The sequence below is a fragment of the Lathamus discolor genome, chromosome 3 (assembly GCF_037157495.1).
Source record: "Lathamus discolor isolate bLatDis1 chromosome 3, bLatDis1.hap1, whole genome shotgun sequence".
NCBI lineage: Eukaryota > Metazoa > Chordata > Aves > Psittaciformes > Psittacidae > Lathamus > Lathamus discolor.
The window spans coordinates 45,216,257-45,233,379 of record NC_088886.1 but is presented as its reverse complement, the minus strand read 5'-3'; the positions used below and the strand labels follow the sequence as shown (position 1 = coordinate 45,233,379).

Genomic DNA, 17,123 nt, shown 5'->3' with positions numbered 1-17,123 from the left:
TTCAGCAGTAGCAGTCAGTTTTTTAACTTCTTAGCAGCTGGTGCAGTGTTGTGTTTTGACTTCCAGCCTGGGAACAGAGCTGATGACACCAATGTTTTTAGTTGTTGTTCAGTAATGTTTACTCTGACCAAGGACTTTGTGAGTCTCATGCTCTGCCAGGGATGAGGGGAGGCTGGGAGGAAGCAGAGCCAAAGAGGTATTCCATACTACAGCACATCATGCCCAGGGAGGTAACTGGCTCTCTTCGGGGGGTGGGGGGGGGGGTTGGACTCGTTCGGCGAGTGGTATTGAGTTCTCTTCCCTTGTTATTTTCTCTTATCATTATTGTCATTGGTGGTAGCAGTACTGATTTGTGTTATACCTTAGTTACTGGGCTGTTCTTACCGCAACCTGTGGGAGTTACATTCTCTCGATTCTCCTCCCCATCCCTCCGGGAGCAGGGGGGGTTGGTGTGGGTGGGAAGGAAAGAAAGAGGGAGAAAGTGGGGGGCAGTGAGTGAACGAGCTGTGTGACTGGGTTTAAACCATGGCAGTTCTTTTTGGCACACAACGTGGGGTTCGAGGGGTTGAGATAACGACAGATCTGACCGGAGTGTGTCTAATCGTATTTGTGATAACATTCATTGTTTTAGATTAATAGTCACTCATCACAATGCTGATTTATTGGCTCTCAAAGTTGTTCCTCTTGATCTTACAGATTCAGTATATCGTACTTTACTTACAGCCGGTATTTGCTGTGTTAGTGTTTTTCAAGTATGGGGCTTGGGCTAAGGTTCTTGTCTCATTGTACTTTATGGTAATGACTTGTAATACAATAGGATCATTGATCATGAAACTGATCTGGTCACCACCTTTATACTTTGGGAGGTATATAATAAAAGTGCTTAGCAATTACATATCTCTTTTCTCCTTCTCGGGTGGTAAACCTGTGAAGGAGACGTTCTTTTACCCCCCCACCCCACCCCATGATTGGAGCTGGGGTAGCTGCGCTCTCTGTTGCAGTCGAAGTTTGAGTAGCTGCGCCGTCCATTGCTGGGGTAGCTGTGTTATCCATTGCAGCCAAAGTTTGGGTAGCAACTGTACTTGTCGCTGGGGGTGGTGTAGCTGCTGTGCTTGGAGCTGGAGTAGCTGCGCTGATTGTTGCTTTGCCCTCAGATGCAGGGACTTTTTTTTTCCTTTTGAAGGTGCTGGATAGTGTTGAACAAGGCCCTGTAAGCATAGGCCAAGCCCCAGCACGGCCACCCCCAGCGACAAGTACAGTCAGTTACGGGTTGTGTTTGGTTTTGACAAACTTGATAAATGACCAGAAATTCTGGGTGTCAGCAGGGTAGGAAACTTAGAGTGATTGTGACATTAGATGATATCTATGGTGTGGTGGGCTTTTTCCAGGGCAGATGTAACTATGCAGTAGCACCATATTATCTGTATATATTACTGCAAAAACTTGCAGGAATATTTTCTCACTTGTTTTCTAGGTCCAAAAGATTTTGAATTCATGATGACATTGTTTATGGATACTGGGGGAAAGGGGGAGGCAGGTGGAAAAAAGCCTGAAATCTACCTGTTGTTGCTGTTCTAGTGACATTAGTAAGTTGTCCTAGTAGTGACAATTGCATGTTAAAAGGAGCTGTTACTAATTAATTAAGCTGTTACGTGTTAAAAGAAAACTTGTTACTAATAACAGTTCTATGACACAACAATTAGAAAAAAAATAGGATGTTTCATGCATCTTTTTACTGCTGTTGTTCTTTCTCCTATTACCAAGGTCTGGCTTTGTAAATTAGAAATTGCTTCATGGTATATATTGTATAAGTAATTGAATTCTAGTATTTTTATCTTTCAAAAGTTAAAATAATCTGTAGAAGAAAGATAACATAAAGGTGATACCTGATTCCACACTCTCTTACTGAGTAGCAGCAGTTTATTTGCTTTATTTTGTATTCATTTTACAGACTATTATGGCTATTCAAGTTACCAGTATGGAACGCCAAGGAACTATTATGATTATACAGGTGGGCTTACTGAAGAAGAGCAGCTTGAAAGGGCAGTGCTAAACAGTCTTACTGAAAGAGGTAGGAATTTTACTGCATTTTATATGTTATGATTCATACTGGGGGAGGGAAGGGAAGATGGATTGCTCATTATTTTGGACAGGCCTTTGGAAACAGATGAAATTTTCCTGGTAGAATTTTTGAAGAATGCAATGTGAGGATGCCATGTGAGGATGCGCTGTCATTCTCTTGGTAAAATTGCATTTGTTCACAATTGCTTACTGTTTCTTTACCTTGCTACTGTTGTAGTAAAGTAGCTTTTATAAAAAAGAAACCAAACCAAAAACTTAAACTAACTTGCTGTGCCAAAAAAAATATCTTGCAATACTCTAAAAAGTGCAAGGGAACAAATACTTCATAGAATCTGTTTTTCAGTTTCTGAAAACTTCAAGACTTGAGGGAAAAATCCTGTTTAATAGGACTGGTGGCACATTATTAAATTGTGTTGTGCCAAATGTACATCACACAGTTATGCAAAATTTTTGTATTGAAGTGATAAAGGACAGAAATGAACATACCATATGCTGTGTGGAATTGAGATAGTTTTTCATATCAAACTTTGCTTCCTCTTTAATCCGTTGTGTGTCAATATGGATTCTGGAAATTCGGCCAAAGGCTTTATGTGCTCCTTAACATAAGAAAGCCAGATTCTTTTAAACTTGGTGAAGCTGTAACATCTTAATAAAAACCTGACAATATTTCATCAGTGTCATCCTCATCTTTCATAACCTTGATATTCTATCTTCCTGGGTGCAAGGAAGTATTGACTGATTTGGAAAAAGATACAGAAGCCTCTACTTGTAACAACCCTTAAAATGTGGAACACCATTAATAAATCTCCACTCAGAAATTTAATGTACACCACTGTTACTGCTGTCAGAGAAATACCAGACAAAATATGAAATGAGTATCTTGACAAATCATCTCTTTTACTATCACACCTTCTGTGATCGTATTTTTTGTTACAAATAATGTCTTGTTATCTGGAAGATGGTTTTAAAAAGTCAGCAGATGAAGTAAGATTGTGAATAGGAAAAGGCTTTTCCAGGTTGAGAAATTATATTTTTTAAAGTAAATATAGCTTTTTGCTTTATTAAGTTCACATCTATTGTAAGAGGAACCTGGGAGGCGGAAGTACAGACTTTTTTTTGGGGCGAGGAGGAAGAGAGAAGTGATTTTCTTTCCTTTATCTTATTTTTCGCATTCACCTTTGTTCTTTAAACATAGTTCTTTCTACTTGTCCCTCAACACTGTGAAGCTAGAAACATAAAAAATAATTCCTACAGCAAGATTATTACTGCAGTTTATTTGTTCTAGAAAAGGTTGCAATCTGAGCAGTCCCATTTCAGTCAAACTGTACATAAGAAGCTAGTGAGAATCTTAGCTTTCAAATAAACCAATCGGGCAGCATTGAGTCCATCCCGTTTGTCAATAAGAAAATAATGAGTTACTGTCCATGCTCTTAGGAATATTTAAACATAAACAAAGTCATATTGATATGTCATCCTGTTTGATTTTGGGAAAGAGTGTGTCTAAAATGGGCTTTATTGTAAGAGGTACTTTTTATTTTACTGTAATTTTGTACAAGACATTTTATATAATTTCTAACATTGAGAAAAATTTTTCAAAGCTTTTAAGAGCTTTGAAATGTTATCTGCAAGAATAAGCCATGCTTGTGGTATTTTTGAAACTATCAAGGAAACAAAATAGAAATAGCAATGGCAAATAATTACTTAGTATACACTTTAAAGGCTTTCGTGTGTTAGTGTGGAACTGCTGCAGCTTTCGTTTGCAGCCTTACCTAATCAGCATCACTATAGGTAAGTAATTTTTGTCTGCTTGTTGCTTTTAGACCAAGATGAACTTTTGACTCTAAGAGGCAATATATACGCACTTGGTGAAGGCCCTTTGATGAAACACGAGATAGAATTTAAATAGCATCTCTAAGTATATCTCACTGATAAATAACTGTGACATACCAAGTCCCATTTTTACCTTCAATTTGTGACACCAGCTTTTCATAACACTATAGTAGTGTCTGTTTTCAGTGTTAAGAGTTTTTAAGCCTCAGGTAAGTGAAGCAGGAAAATGTATCGTTGTATATTGGTTCCAGTATAGTTTGTGGTCAAATATATAGAGGTATTATCAGTGATTGCACAGGAGTGCTTTGATTTTGCACCTTTCCTACCTGCTGGAGCACTTTAATTTGGATAAGACTTTAGAGCTGTACTCTTAAAATATTTCCTTAAGCAAGCTGTTTAAAGGTTAATCTTGCCTATAGGCAGGTGCCTTATTTCACAAAGAGAGCAATATAGAGCATGTAATTGATCATGCCTGGTTTAGTGGCACAAAGGATGAGATGAAATTTACTGTACTAATGAGTAATTAGGATATTCTTCCCTGTTGGTTAGTTTCAGAAATAATCAGTTTGTATGAGCACTGTCCTTTGAAACTTTCTTCCCTAAAGCATGTCATTCACAGTTGCTTGCTATTACATGGATGATGAAACAGGTATTTAACATGAATAAAAAATACGTAAAAAAATTGAAAAATAAATGAATGTAAAAAGCAGGTATCCCAATCAAAATTTAGGGCGCTCTTTTGTTTTTAATAATATTTTCCTTTTTTTACTCAACTATGACATTTAAGCCGTCACAGTTGCCTTGTAGCTTGGACAAAAAAGTACCACTGTAATTTTGACTTAATTCCCCCGCCCACTCCTTTGTTGGACAAATGCATTTATTACAGTTTATAGGCCACAAAAATGTAGCATTATGGATTTGGAATGTTGATCCATTTCTATAAGTTGTGTTAGTATCCTACTAAGCTGTTAAGACAATCAGTGGCATAATACAGAATTCCCTGGTTTCAGTTGTTCAGAACTGAAAACTAGGATGTATTAAGGCATGCATCAAATTTAAGATCAGTAGTTATTCTTCTATGATCTCATATATGGGTTATCTAAACCCACTATAAGGGCGCTGTATATCTGTTTATTCCACATTCAGGCATTCCTGAACTGCAGTTCTATTTTTGTGCTCTATCTGGAAAATTTATAGTAATAGCATCTAATGCAATAAAGGAAATTTCTAGGTATGTTTGAGATATATGTAGGCATTAGTTTTTAATACTGTCAAACTGTCATAATGATTTAGGTCCATTTAGGAAAACTGTTTCTGTTCTTTCCAGTCCCAGTTTTAGACATTCAAAGATATTCAGATATTCAAACAAGAATCTTTTAAACAGCATTTTCTTTTCCCCCAAAGATGCTTTGTGGGCGTGTGGGGATTTTATTTGTTTGGTTTGGGGTTTTTTGTTTTGTGGTGGTTTTTTGGTGTTTCTTGTTTGGTTTGGTTTGTTTTGTTTAATGTAATTCTTACCATTCTTAGTCTCATACTTCTGTGTTGGTTACAAATTACAATAACTCTCCCCTTTAAGTCAGGAAAATAATTCTGGATTTGATATTTAAGATACATGATTTTCTGTGAAGTTATAATATATGGGTGTAATTTTTGCTTAGTATAATTTTTTGGGTTAGTTTATATCTTTTTTTTTCTAGTATTAGCAGCCATCCTTAAAGTAACCCCAGTATAGAGAGTATACAGTATCTCTTATCTGTTGTTTACTTGCTGTTCTACTCAGAAACAATATCTTGATTAGTGTAGGAAGTGGATTTGGATTTTTCTTATGGTGGGTGTTGGTATTTCTTGAGAGTGGAACTTGTGTCTGTCTTTCAGTCTCAATAACGTTAAGAATTCCATGCAAGATCATGTCTGCACAAAGGAATTTTCCTCTTTCTCTTGAGACTAAGGTTTTTTTCTTAACATGTAGCTGGTAGTCTTTATAGTTTGTGATTAAAGAGAAATGCCTATGAGTATACATATATAGTTATTTCTCTTATATTTTATGAGACTGTCTATAAATGCGTTTCTCTACTTCTAATTTAAAACAAAACAAAAAAACACACCCCATCCACTCAGAGGTTTTTAGATGGCCAAGGATCATAGAATCATAGAATAGATAGGGTTGGAAAGGACCTCAAGATCATCTAGTTCCAACCCCCCTGCCATAGGGAGGGACACCTCACACTAAACCATGGCACCCAAGGCTCTGTTCAACCTGGCTTTGAGACTAAGGATGGTCTAGTAATAGGTACATTTGTAGTTAGGAAATACCTAGGCATCTGGCTTATCTATTCTTTGAAATTTTGAAGGTTCATACTTGTTATCTTCTACCGAGACTGGATTTTTAATTAGCAGTCTATGAAATCTGCCAAATCCATGGAAGGTTGTAATAAAAATGAAACTTATGTGATAAGACTATAGAGAAATGCTGTATAATTCATTTCTTTTTCCAATCTGTATTGTTTTTCCTTTCTGCAATTGTAGGAATGCCAGTCATTGCATTTGACTATAATGGTTTTCCATAGAACTGTCTTAAAATAGATTATATGCTCAAATATGCAGTGCATGATGTCAGATTAAAATACATTTCATAAAGTCATATGCTAGAACTTGCATCTGATTCTTAAGGCTTTTTGGAAAAATGCTTTCACCTCTGAGTAGAGCTCTTGTTCTAAATATCTTTCTAAATTCACAGCTGTGCTCTGTGGTCCTGATCATGAGCACTTTCTTCAGGCAAATTTCCAGAATATTAAATCAGAAATTTTTTCAGCAAATGCTTAAGTGTAAGTAACAGTCCACTTGCAACAAGGATAGCGTGAGTTCTATTGTAAATGGTTAATGAATGTATAGCAATATAATTCTGTCTGTCTCTTCGTAAAAATGGTAGTTGATGTAGGATTCACTCATGTCTTAAATTTTGTGTATTTTAGTGAGGGGCTTGGGGAGTGTTTAGTTTTCAAGCAGTGCTAGTTTGGCTCAGATACTAAAGTGCAGATAATACTGTTTAGGACCAATTGTACTTGGTTTGGGAAGAGACGCAGGGGTACAGGGGTACTTGATACAGTTTTGTTCAATGTTGATAGTGTATTCAAAAGCTTTAAATTGTGTAAAGGCTTCCATAGGATTAGAACTGGGGAAATCAGTTTCTCCTTTTATTTTCACTGTCTTCCTCTTGTCCTGAATGCTACACTTTTTTTCTTCACTTCTTCGGTCTTTAGGATTATTATTACATGTGAATCCATACAGACCATTTGGCATTCTTCTAGGAGAGGCATGATTTCCTTTCAGGAGCAGTGTGTGGAGAGCATTCCTTCCAATGGCTGGAGGAGAATGTATGAATGTAAGAATGCCTTTGATGGATGAATCAACACTAGAAAATGTGCAAACTGCTAATGTGGACCTCAGTAGTTTGCTTTTTTATTTGCCTTTTCTACTTTCCTGTGCATAGTTTTCCTCCTGCCTTTGAACCACCACTGCATACAGAAGGGAACAAGTTCAGCAGTTTTTTTGTAAATCGAAAGAGCTATGTTCTCTTAAAATATTAACAGAAACTGGGTTATGGTCCAATGTACTTAAAAGTTGGTTATGCAAATGAATGAGGCTATGTTCCCCATTTCTCTAATGTGCCTTACCTGAAAAAGTCCTGTCTGTTGCTGTATAGAATAATGCCTAAGGATTTGGGCTTCCATGGCTGCAGTATTCCAGAGTTGTTAGAGGGGTGAAAAGACAGACAATAATTAAAAGTAGGGCAACATTCCAAGTGGGTGATAATGTGTTTGAAGTTACGATTAAAGTGAAAAATTATGAAAATAAGAAATATCGAAGCATTGTATCACTAGTACATGGAGAATAGTTTAGAACATAATTTCAGGTTCAGCTTGACACCCTAAACCAGCAGGCCTTTTAAGGCTGTTTTGCTTGTGTTTTGTCCTGGTATTTGCTTCTGATTTGCCCTGGATTATAGCTCTATGCTGAGATTGCTGTCTTCAGTATTTAACTTTCTGGATGTGCTGTCTCTCTTTTGCAGTGCAGCACATCTTTCATTCTTTCCATCAAATGCTCGGTAGTATATTGGGTATTTTTGGAATCACTGCCTGAAGGGTTAACTTCCTTGGGCCTTTGGCAACAAGCTGACAGTGTCATAGCTGTTCTTGGGTTCTGATTATTGCTGCAAAAGATTTTGTGAGATGAATGAATTAATGATTTTATTTGCAATGAAAAGGTTTATAGTACCGACATAAGATATTTATTCAGCTAAAATGTGTGCAGAATGCTGGTTTCTTTTTTTTCTCCCTGTGGCTTCCAAGGTAAATGCTTCTGAAGGTACTGCCAATGCAGCTGCCTTTTGGATGGTTTCCTTCTTGCTGAAGTTTCAACTGCTAAAGATAATTAAAATAGGAAGACAATATGTTATTAAAGAAATTGTTGAATCTTTGACTGTAGTTTGAGGTGTTCTTCTTACATTCACACCACATCTATTATAAAAGCCTAGTTTGCAAGTGGAGGTAGAGGCTGTTCTTGTGGATTTTACCCAGGACTCAGTGAATACATATGGGAGTCTCTCCACTGGCTTCAGTGGCCTCTGGACTTTAAATATATTATTTCTTTTTTTTTGTGTGTGTGTGTTGTTTTTTTTGTTTGGGTTTTTTTTTTTTTTTTTTTTTTTTTAATACCACTCAGTAACTTTAACTTTTTCCTTAAAGAAACGAATGTTGTTCCTTTCACAGAAGGTTTGGAGGGTCACCTTCCTGGAGAACAGGCAGTTTTACTTAACAGCTGTGGGTATAATTAGGAGAAGCTGTGTGTGTGCTGCATAAAAGCACTGTCTTCCACTCTGGAGAAAGTGGGAGCTGCTGTGGAGTGACTCCAGTCTTCATTGGTGTTTCTGTTCATCCATCTGGGTTTTAGTCTTGGCATTGGGAAATGGATATTGTTTGAGGTTTTCTTTGTTGTAGTGCATCTTTGTTAGGCGTGATCTGTGGTGGTTTTGGTTTGGGGTTTTTTCTGGGGAGGAGGATGGGGAGGGTTTGGTTTTGTGTGGTTTTGGTTGGGGATTTTTTGGGTTTTGTTTGGTTTGTCAGTTGTTTGTTTTTGTTCTTTTTTTGTTTTGGGTTGTTTTTTTGTCTGTTTTTGGTTTTTCCCCAAAATGTGATTTTATATGTTTTATGCATGTTAACAGACTTGGTCTGGGGATGCTTTTAGAGGTAAACTAAGGTCAGTGAACATTCATAACTTTAGACTTGCCCATTATTTACCGTTTTAACTCTTGTTTTATCATTGACTTTAGTCTACAGCCACTTTATTCATTGGGAATCTCTTAAAAATTGCGTTCTGAACCTTTTTCTGAATGTCTGACTGCATAAGTCAGTAATTTCTAGTAGCCTCAATAAAACAATATATATATTTATATATATATATAAAAGTAACATTTTCATATTGTATCTTGTTGTCCAAAATAATGCTTGCATCCTTGTGTTCTGAAAGCTGTGTTCTGGTTTGCTTCCCTTCTATCCTTTGTTTTCTATTTGGAGTCTCTAGCTGGCATTTTAAAATAAATCTAGTAATTTTAAGCATTCCATAGGTTCCCTGTTGCTGTCAGATTGCAGCAGTAGGATTTAGGATTATGTTCAAAAGAAATACATTGGAAAATTTTCTTTCATATTCAATCTGATATGCCTGTGCAACGTTGTAGACATTGCGAGCAAACTCAACCTGCCCTGAAAGCTGGTTAGACATGAGCCAGCTCTGATCAAGAAGTCTTACTTTCATTATCTCAAGAAGTTTTACTAATGCAGTTAGTTACATTTAGCAAGCTTAAGAACAGTCAGATATGACCTGTTTCATTTAGTCAATTTTTTGCACATTGCTATGGCTGAGAATGCTTTAAAGAATGGATACTGCATTTATTTAGTACTTTTCTTAAACTTCATGTGAAGCAATGTTTGTCTGAAGATAAGAATTTAGTTGAAAAAATACAGTTAAGTTTCAGGAACCCTTTAATAACAGGTTTAAAGAGAAAAACAAAGCCCATGTGCCTTTAGTTAATAGAGAACTTGCTGTTTGTAATAAAATAATTTGCCAAAATTATTTCTGATCCTGATGGTATTTGGGATTTGTAGAGCTACTGAGGCCCATTAGCACATACTGTTTAATTCTTGGTTTTTTTAATTCAGTTTTTTTAATAGATTATAAATATACTAGTAGGGACATAACTTGAGCATAACTTCAAAGTTCTAAGCAACTCTGTAGGGGTAATGAGATTTAATTTGCATTCTTTTTGCCAGAGAAGCTTTCAGCCTTTTCAGTTATATTTTCTGTAACTGATCATCCTGTTTTGTTCTTGCTGTCCTTCCTGTCTTAGATCTCATTTTTAGTGTTTTACTTCACTGTATTTTTGCTAGCATTCTTTGCTTTGTCTATGCAGCTTACTGTAAAAACTGTTTCGGAGAAGAAAATACAGGTTATGTGAATAGCAAAATAAGTAATTTAAGTAATTTTATCAAGTAACAAATGTCTAAAAATCATTTGTGGGATGGAATTGGAAAATATGTCTAAACGCTAGTGAATATGCACTAACCAACCAAGGAAAGAAACTGCATAAAGAAGGGTATGGAATAACATGAGGTCTCTAATACCAGATTTTTCAGTGAAAGATGTACTGCAGATGTTTGAAATAGATGAACATAAATTAAAGAAACAAGGGAAAAGATACCTTGCTATTTGCAGCTGAACAGAAGACTTCTTCTAGATTATGGTAAATACACAGCCTACCTGAATTTCTTCTTGTAACTGAAGTTATTCTTAGCTTTCTTACTACTATGAAGAGGAACAGATACCTGTTTCTTAGCCTAAAGATAGGTTAAGTAGTCTATATAGGTCAAGGGTTTTTTTTTTTGAGTTGCTTAGCAAATGCCTTTAAATACGTGGGAATGAAAGATATATTAGGTATTACATGTCAACCATTTTAAGTTTAATAGTGAGTTTAGCCTGTGTGGGAGAACTAAGAGCTGGATAATTATTAGATAGTTGGGAAATGCAGTGAGATTATATTACATCATCTCTCCTGTAGTATTTTTAGCATCCAGCTAAATGGTAATTGGAGGTAGCTATAAACTTAATTTCCTTAGCCCTTTTCTGGAGGGCATCAAGTCCAGCAGTGGTCTATATCCTCTTACTTCTGCATTGTAGTGCTGATTATTTGTTTCAAATGCATGATCTGAGTGTGCAGTTAACTTGTGCCTTATTCTGAGGCAGTTACTGATAGTCTCAAAATGTTACCAATGTGCTTTTAACAACTTCTGTTACTTTAACAAGAGTCCGTTATTTTGTTGATATTGGTACCACAAAGATGAGATTTTGAGGCATGATTAAAATAATCCTCTTTTAAAAACAAGGGAGAGAGACTCTGTTCAAGGTTGATCTCACTTGCTTATCTAACAGTCCACTTGTATCTGTGCTAAAAGCAAAATCTTTCAGGCTGTATAGCATGTCTGTGTTCTGCAGAGAGAAAGGTGAGAGAATCAAAGATTTGCTATTTTATAGGTTTTTTTCCAGTTGTAGCTCCTGTCTGGCTTCTAGTGCAACATAAAACAGTGTTTTGTTTGCCTCAACTCTTTCTGGAAGCCTCGTAGTCCTTCTAAAGTAGGAGAGGAGGAAAGATGTTGCGTGTGCACTTCCTTTCCTTAGGATTCTCTGTACAACTCAATAAATCAGAAGGTAGTTGCTTAAACTCACCTTAAGACAGCACGCTGTGCATTTGACTGTAGGTTCTCTGTGCCCTTCAGTTTACTACTTCCAATTCCATATGCATCAAAAATATCTGATTATGCATTAAAAATACATGTTTAGATGCTTATAAAAACTCAGAGAATGCCTTAAGTGTTCTTAAATAGAACACTAAATATTGGTATTTTGTATTAAAAAGTAAGGTAAATCAGGTGTATACCACAGATATGGCAATGTGATACATAGTATGTAATCTGTAGCATGCTGAAGAGTAGTTTGTGAACTTTAATTATATCCTGCCATTATATGAGCTAGCAGGGCATACTATTTATAGAAGAAATACATTACATATAAGTGGTATAAATGAAAGCCAAGCGAGTGTTCTAAGTTGGTGTGACATGTGATTAAATATTTTCAAACCACCAGTGCTAAATAGGATTGATAAATAATATTAATCTTACTTATTTTAACCATCTTAACCTGCTTCCTGAGGAATGCCATTCTGGGACCCCCAAGGGACATAAACAGATTTTTTTCTTGAGAAGTCTGTACTGAAGGGTTCCATATGTAGTCATCTTCCCACACATTTTTTCATATTTTCATTCTCTTAATTTCAGGAGAAAAAAAAATAGCCTTCTCTTTGTGAGCCACAGGAAGGTTACCTAAGGGTAGAGACACAGATGGTTTATACTGTCTGTATTTACTTGAAGAAAGGTTTGAAGGGGCTGAACAGCCATCTTCACTTTGGTGATCTATCTTTCGACTTGAAACAGTTCCTAAAAAAAAGATGGGAAAAGGTTGTCGGGTCTGTGACTTCTTAAGCTAATGAATAGAGCATTTGTTACTCCTTTGACAACACAGGTACAGATGCTGACACTCTGTTATATAATCAGACATGATAATATAGAAGATGCAATGAAGCTGTTGAGCTGGGTAAAATGGTAACGTCTACATGAGATGATCCTAACTGTCCCATTTGCAAGTACCCAAACTAACAGTCTTTGAGCATTTTGCTGGCTGCAGAAAACACAATTTCCAGAAAAAGAAGAGGAAATCCTACAGTGAGCTTGCTGTGAATTATAATACTTAAGTATAAATCATAGAATGATTTGGGTTGTAAGGGACCTTCAAAGGTCTTGTCCAGCCCCCCGCAATGAGTAGGGATATCTTCAACTAGGTCAGGTTGCCCAAAATCACATCCAGCCTGGCCTTGAATATCTCCAGGAATGATGTATGTACCACCTCTCTGGGCAACCTGTGCCAGGATTTTAGCACCCTCACAGTGAAAAAATCTTCTATGTCCAGCCTGAATCTCCCCTCTTTTATATTAAAATCATCACTACTCATCCTATCACAACAGAGCCTGCTGAAAAGTCTTTTCCCATCTTTCTTAGAGGCCCCTTCTAAGTACTGAAAGGCTGAAATAAGGTGTCCCCAGAGTCTTCTCCAGATTGAACAAACTCAACTCTCTCAGCCTTTCCTCATAGGAGGGGTGCTCCCACCCTCTGATCATTTCTGTGGCCCTCCTCTGGACCCTCTCCAACAGGTTCATTTCTTTCCTGAACCTTGGCTGTGCTGAGGCTAGGCTTCCTGTCATTCACACCTTTCAAAGGCTAGGAAAATCAAGCCACTATTATCTGTGTGTACACTTGTACATTAAATTATATCTGAGGCATCTGTTAAGGGCTCTCCTCTTGGAATGGACAAGTCTTTTCTGTCAGATCAGAGATCTCTGCGTTTTAGTTAGCTGTATGGTACTCACGGAGTTGAAAAGATATTACCATTTGTCTGTACTTATCCTCCACAACAGTTACTTTTGTTGAAAATGATCATATAAATAGGAGGGGTTTGGAAATGAGAAGTTTGTCCTTCGCATGGGTATGGAAGTGTTTGGGTAGTTTGGTGTTTGTATGGGTAGCACATTGACTAGTACCAGGAGGATAATGATGCTGAAAACTGTAAGCTAGTCAACTGAAATATTCTAGGTTCTTCTTTAACACGACTAAAGGCAGCATCCAAAAGAAATACAGGCACCCTGCTTTGTCATACCGTCACTACGTATTTCCTACACTTGTATTCTTTTATCTAGCAGCATCAGTATTTATGAAGCACCTAATGGCACGTTCTGCCGGTCAGACTTTCACAGTTTGGTGGCTTGGATAGATTATTCCTGAAGCTTACAGAAACTGTTGTGCAAATCCTATTATCTAATCTAAAACTAAGGCCGTTATTTCAGAGGGGAGGAAAAATCGAGTGTGTTTGATGTAACACTTCTGTGGCTTGTACTGCAAGCAGAACTTAAAACCCATGTGGAGGCTTTGTCTGCATGGCTCACCCTGTAAGATGACCAGCTGATTTTTTTTCTTTCTTATGTTGAATTTCATGCAGGGGAGCAAAAACCGCACACTTCACAGACATTCTACAATATTGTTACGCTGTCAGAATGGCATGTTTCAAATTGGCCTTACCTCTGATCTTGATGATTAGAGGGCAGTGTATAGGTGAAGACTAAATGGATGGCTCATTTGCGCTGCCGTCTGGCTCAATGAGTTTTACTTTGCTGTCAAGCAAGGCTTGCTGTGCCACAGACGGATCAGTCTCTCTGGTGTTTCTGTGAAATCTGTGTGCTGCTTTGTGGAGTGGTCTGTTTGCATTTGCAGTGAGTTTGGATGGAGGTTCACATTTTGTATTCAAAAGAGAAGTTCTGAGTTATATTTTAGACTCATGTAGCTAGAACTTCTAATTCCAGTGATGTCAAATATGCCCCTTTACCTGAGTGCTGTCTTCGCGGCACAGAAGTTGTCTTTGATTCTGAGGCTTGGGTTTTCTTTTCATATTATCTACTGGTAAGAAAAATTAATACTTCCCTTTACATTTGCAGGCTTGCCATTTCCACCAAAATATCCTAAGTGATGTTGTCGCTAACAATGTTAGGGCTTTTTTCACCTCTTCCTGTCTGCTCATCTAGATCATGCATCAGGTTGACTGCATTTTAGTATTTGAAGTGCTGATCTGGCACAGCGGGCTATGAGCTTATCACCGTTACAGTGAAAAGTCTCAAAGCGTGCTGTGTGTGTCCAGGTGTGATAGCGTGGTGTTGCAGGTGCCTAAAATGAGAAAAACACTAGACAAATTTTATTTGATAAGAAGATAGTCAAAACTTAGAGGATTCTTGCATACAAGATAGCTGTGTTAATTGTTTGGCTTCAGGGTTAAGATGTTCGCTATACGGTTGTTCTTGTTGGGGCAGACGTTCTGCTGCAAAGCACTGTATACAGTATAGCACGTTCTGAATTCAGGACTGATTTAGTAAAGGAAAAAAGTATCTGTGTTCCAGTGGCTTTCACTTTGCTTCCCTCTTTATAGAACCTAATGTGACAGAGAAACTGGTAGATGCTGGCAAATAATCCCTAGGTTTCAAACCAGCCAGACATTAAACAACTCCATAATTTTCAGTGCAGCAGTTTCTCTAGAGCCCATCTGTTTCAAAATAACCCTATTTCTGCTTACAGTGCAGAATACTTTGTAGGCTGGAGATTGTCCTTATTTCCATGGTGGCCTGTGCAGCTCCAGTGCCAGCTGTTGGGTGAGCCAGTGATGTCCCTGGACCTGGCAGGAGCACCCACCCACTGCTGGCTGCCTCCCTGCCAAGATATGGTGTAAGGCTCCAAGATGTCATTATTTAATCACTTTCTTGCTTGCTGATGGAGACTTATGCACATAATTAAATGTGTGAATTTAATATTGTGTCCTTTTGTTTAATTTCTCGAGGGAGGAGAGAAAGGTGGCCCAGTTGTAGCTGTCGTCTTGAGCATCCTTTACTAAAACGAATGGATCTGCATGGGTTCTAAGTCGTATTATTTGTATTGTTCCTCAAGCATCCCTGAACTGCTTAAAGCAACACAACATGTAACAGGATAATTAAATATATATATATATCTGTATAATAAAACCCCATGTATTTAAGCCTTCCTATTCAGACAACTTCGTTCCTCACTATTGTTTGATGTAAAATAATGTCTTCTTTTGAACATAAAGCTTTTTGAAATACATTATCAGTCTTTTATTTTTGGTTCAACATAAAATAGCATTTTATGTCTATTTACAGCATCTCATTCTATTTCTAGTGCTTATTAAAGTGCATCTTATATTTGAAGTGTTGAGTGTATTTATGGAGACTCTGCAAGTATTTGTTTCAACTGTAAAATTGGTATCTGATTTCTTAAATAAAAACTAACCAATTATGCTAGATAGAAAAATAAATGTTTTCATGAGAAACCTTGATATTTGATTGAAAATGTCACCACAGAAAAGAATTTTTAAAAACGCAAATATTTTCTCAATTATGATGATTTAAAAAAAAAAATAGCTTCAGCTTTACACTGCAGTTTTGACCCGGTGTGGTGCAGCCTTTGTGCAGTCAGGGTCATGATTAAACTGCAATTCGTATATCAAAAGTTCTGTCTTTCAGCTATTGCTAATATTCAAAGTCTCCCCATCAAAAGTCAATATAAAGAAATATTAGGCTTTTTAGTGTTATATTAATATTGATATTATATATAAATAATACTATGAAAAGCCCTTAGCTTGCTGATTCTCCTTTCCATTTATTCATCCCAGGTATTACATACAAATAAAAAAACCTAAGAATCGTAATGATTTTTGTCATAAATTTTCTTGCCATGACAACATAAACATCATTGAGAATGTTGTAATGAATTCATCTGTGTAATGCTCCATCCCTGGCGGTGTTCAAGGCCAGGTTGGACGAAGCCTTGGGTGGGATGGTTTAGTGTGAGGTGTCCCTGCCCATGGCAGGGGGGTTGGAACTAGATGATCTTGAGGTCCTTTCCTAACCCTAACTATTCTATGATTCTCTTCTATGATTCCGTGAATTCAGCGTTATTTAACAATTTCTTTACTCACTCTTAGATGATGAGTAAGGTAAATACATGCAGATACCTTCATTTGTGTTCCAGGATGTACCTGCAATTCATAAATGTTGACTTCAAAAGATTTATTGTGCTTTCTCAGGCCTTTTAATTAGACATCTCTGCGCTATTATGAAAGGGTCTGATGTCTACCTTGCATTGAGTCTTCCAATGTGAAGCTATTGGGTATTTTAAATTTCTAAATTGATTATCTTTGGGTTTAAAAAAACACTGTAATCCTATGGTTTTTTTCCTCAGCTTGTGATCAGTAGGGCACAGAAAAACTGGTGGTTTTTTTTCTTTTCAAACAAACTTTCTTGTATGTATAAGAAAGTAAAATGAGGGCAAATAAATGTAGTAAGTGAATATTCAGTTGAGCTTATTTTTTTTTTTTTTGTTAAGGAACCCATTCTGCTCGCGCTGCAGACTGTATTAACCAATTGGTTTTATTTTTTAAACAAGGAGATTGCTCTTGCATTTAAAAAGCATAAAATGGAGAAGCATTGCGATTAA

At 36.9% G+C, this 17,123-nt stretch overlaps 1 protein-coding gene across 3 annotated transcripts in view; it reads left to right on the top strand.

Moving 5' to 3' along the window:
- The window catches only part of RHBDD1 (rhomboid domain containing 1), a 46,059-nt gene that overhangs the window by 25,094 nt on the left and 3,842 nt on the right, over positions 1-17,123 (top strand). For all 3 annotated transcript variants that reach the window (XM_065674996.1, XM_065674993.1, XM_065674995.1), the window contains one exon: positions 1,952-2,071. In XM_065674996.1, the coding sequence (XP_065531068.1) occupies positions 1,952-2,071 (120 nt within the window). The remainder of the gene's footprint in view (positions 1-1,951; positions 2,072-17,123) is intronic.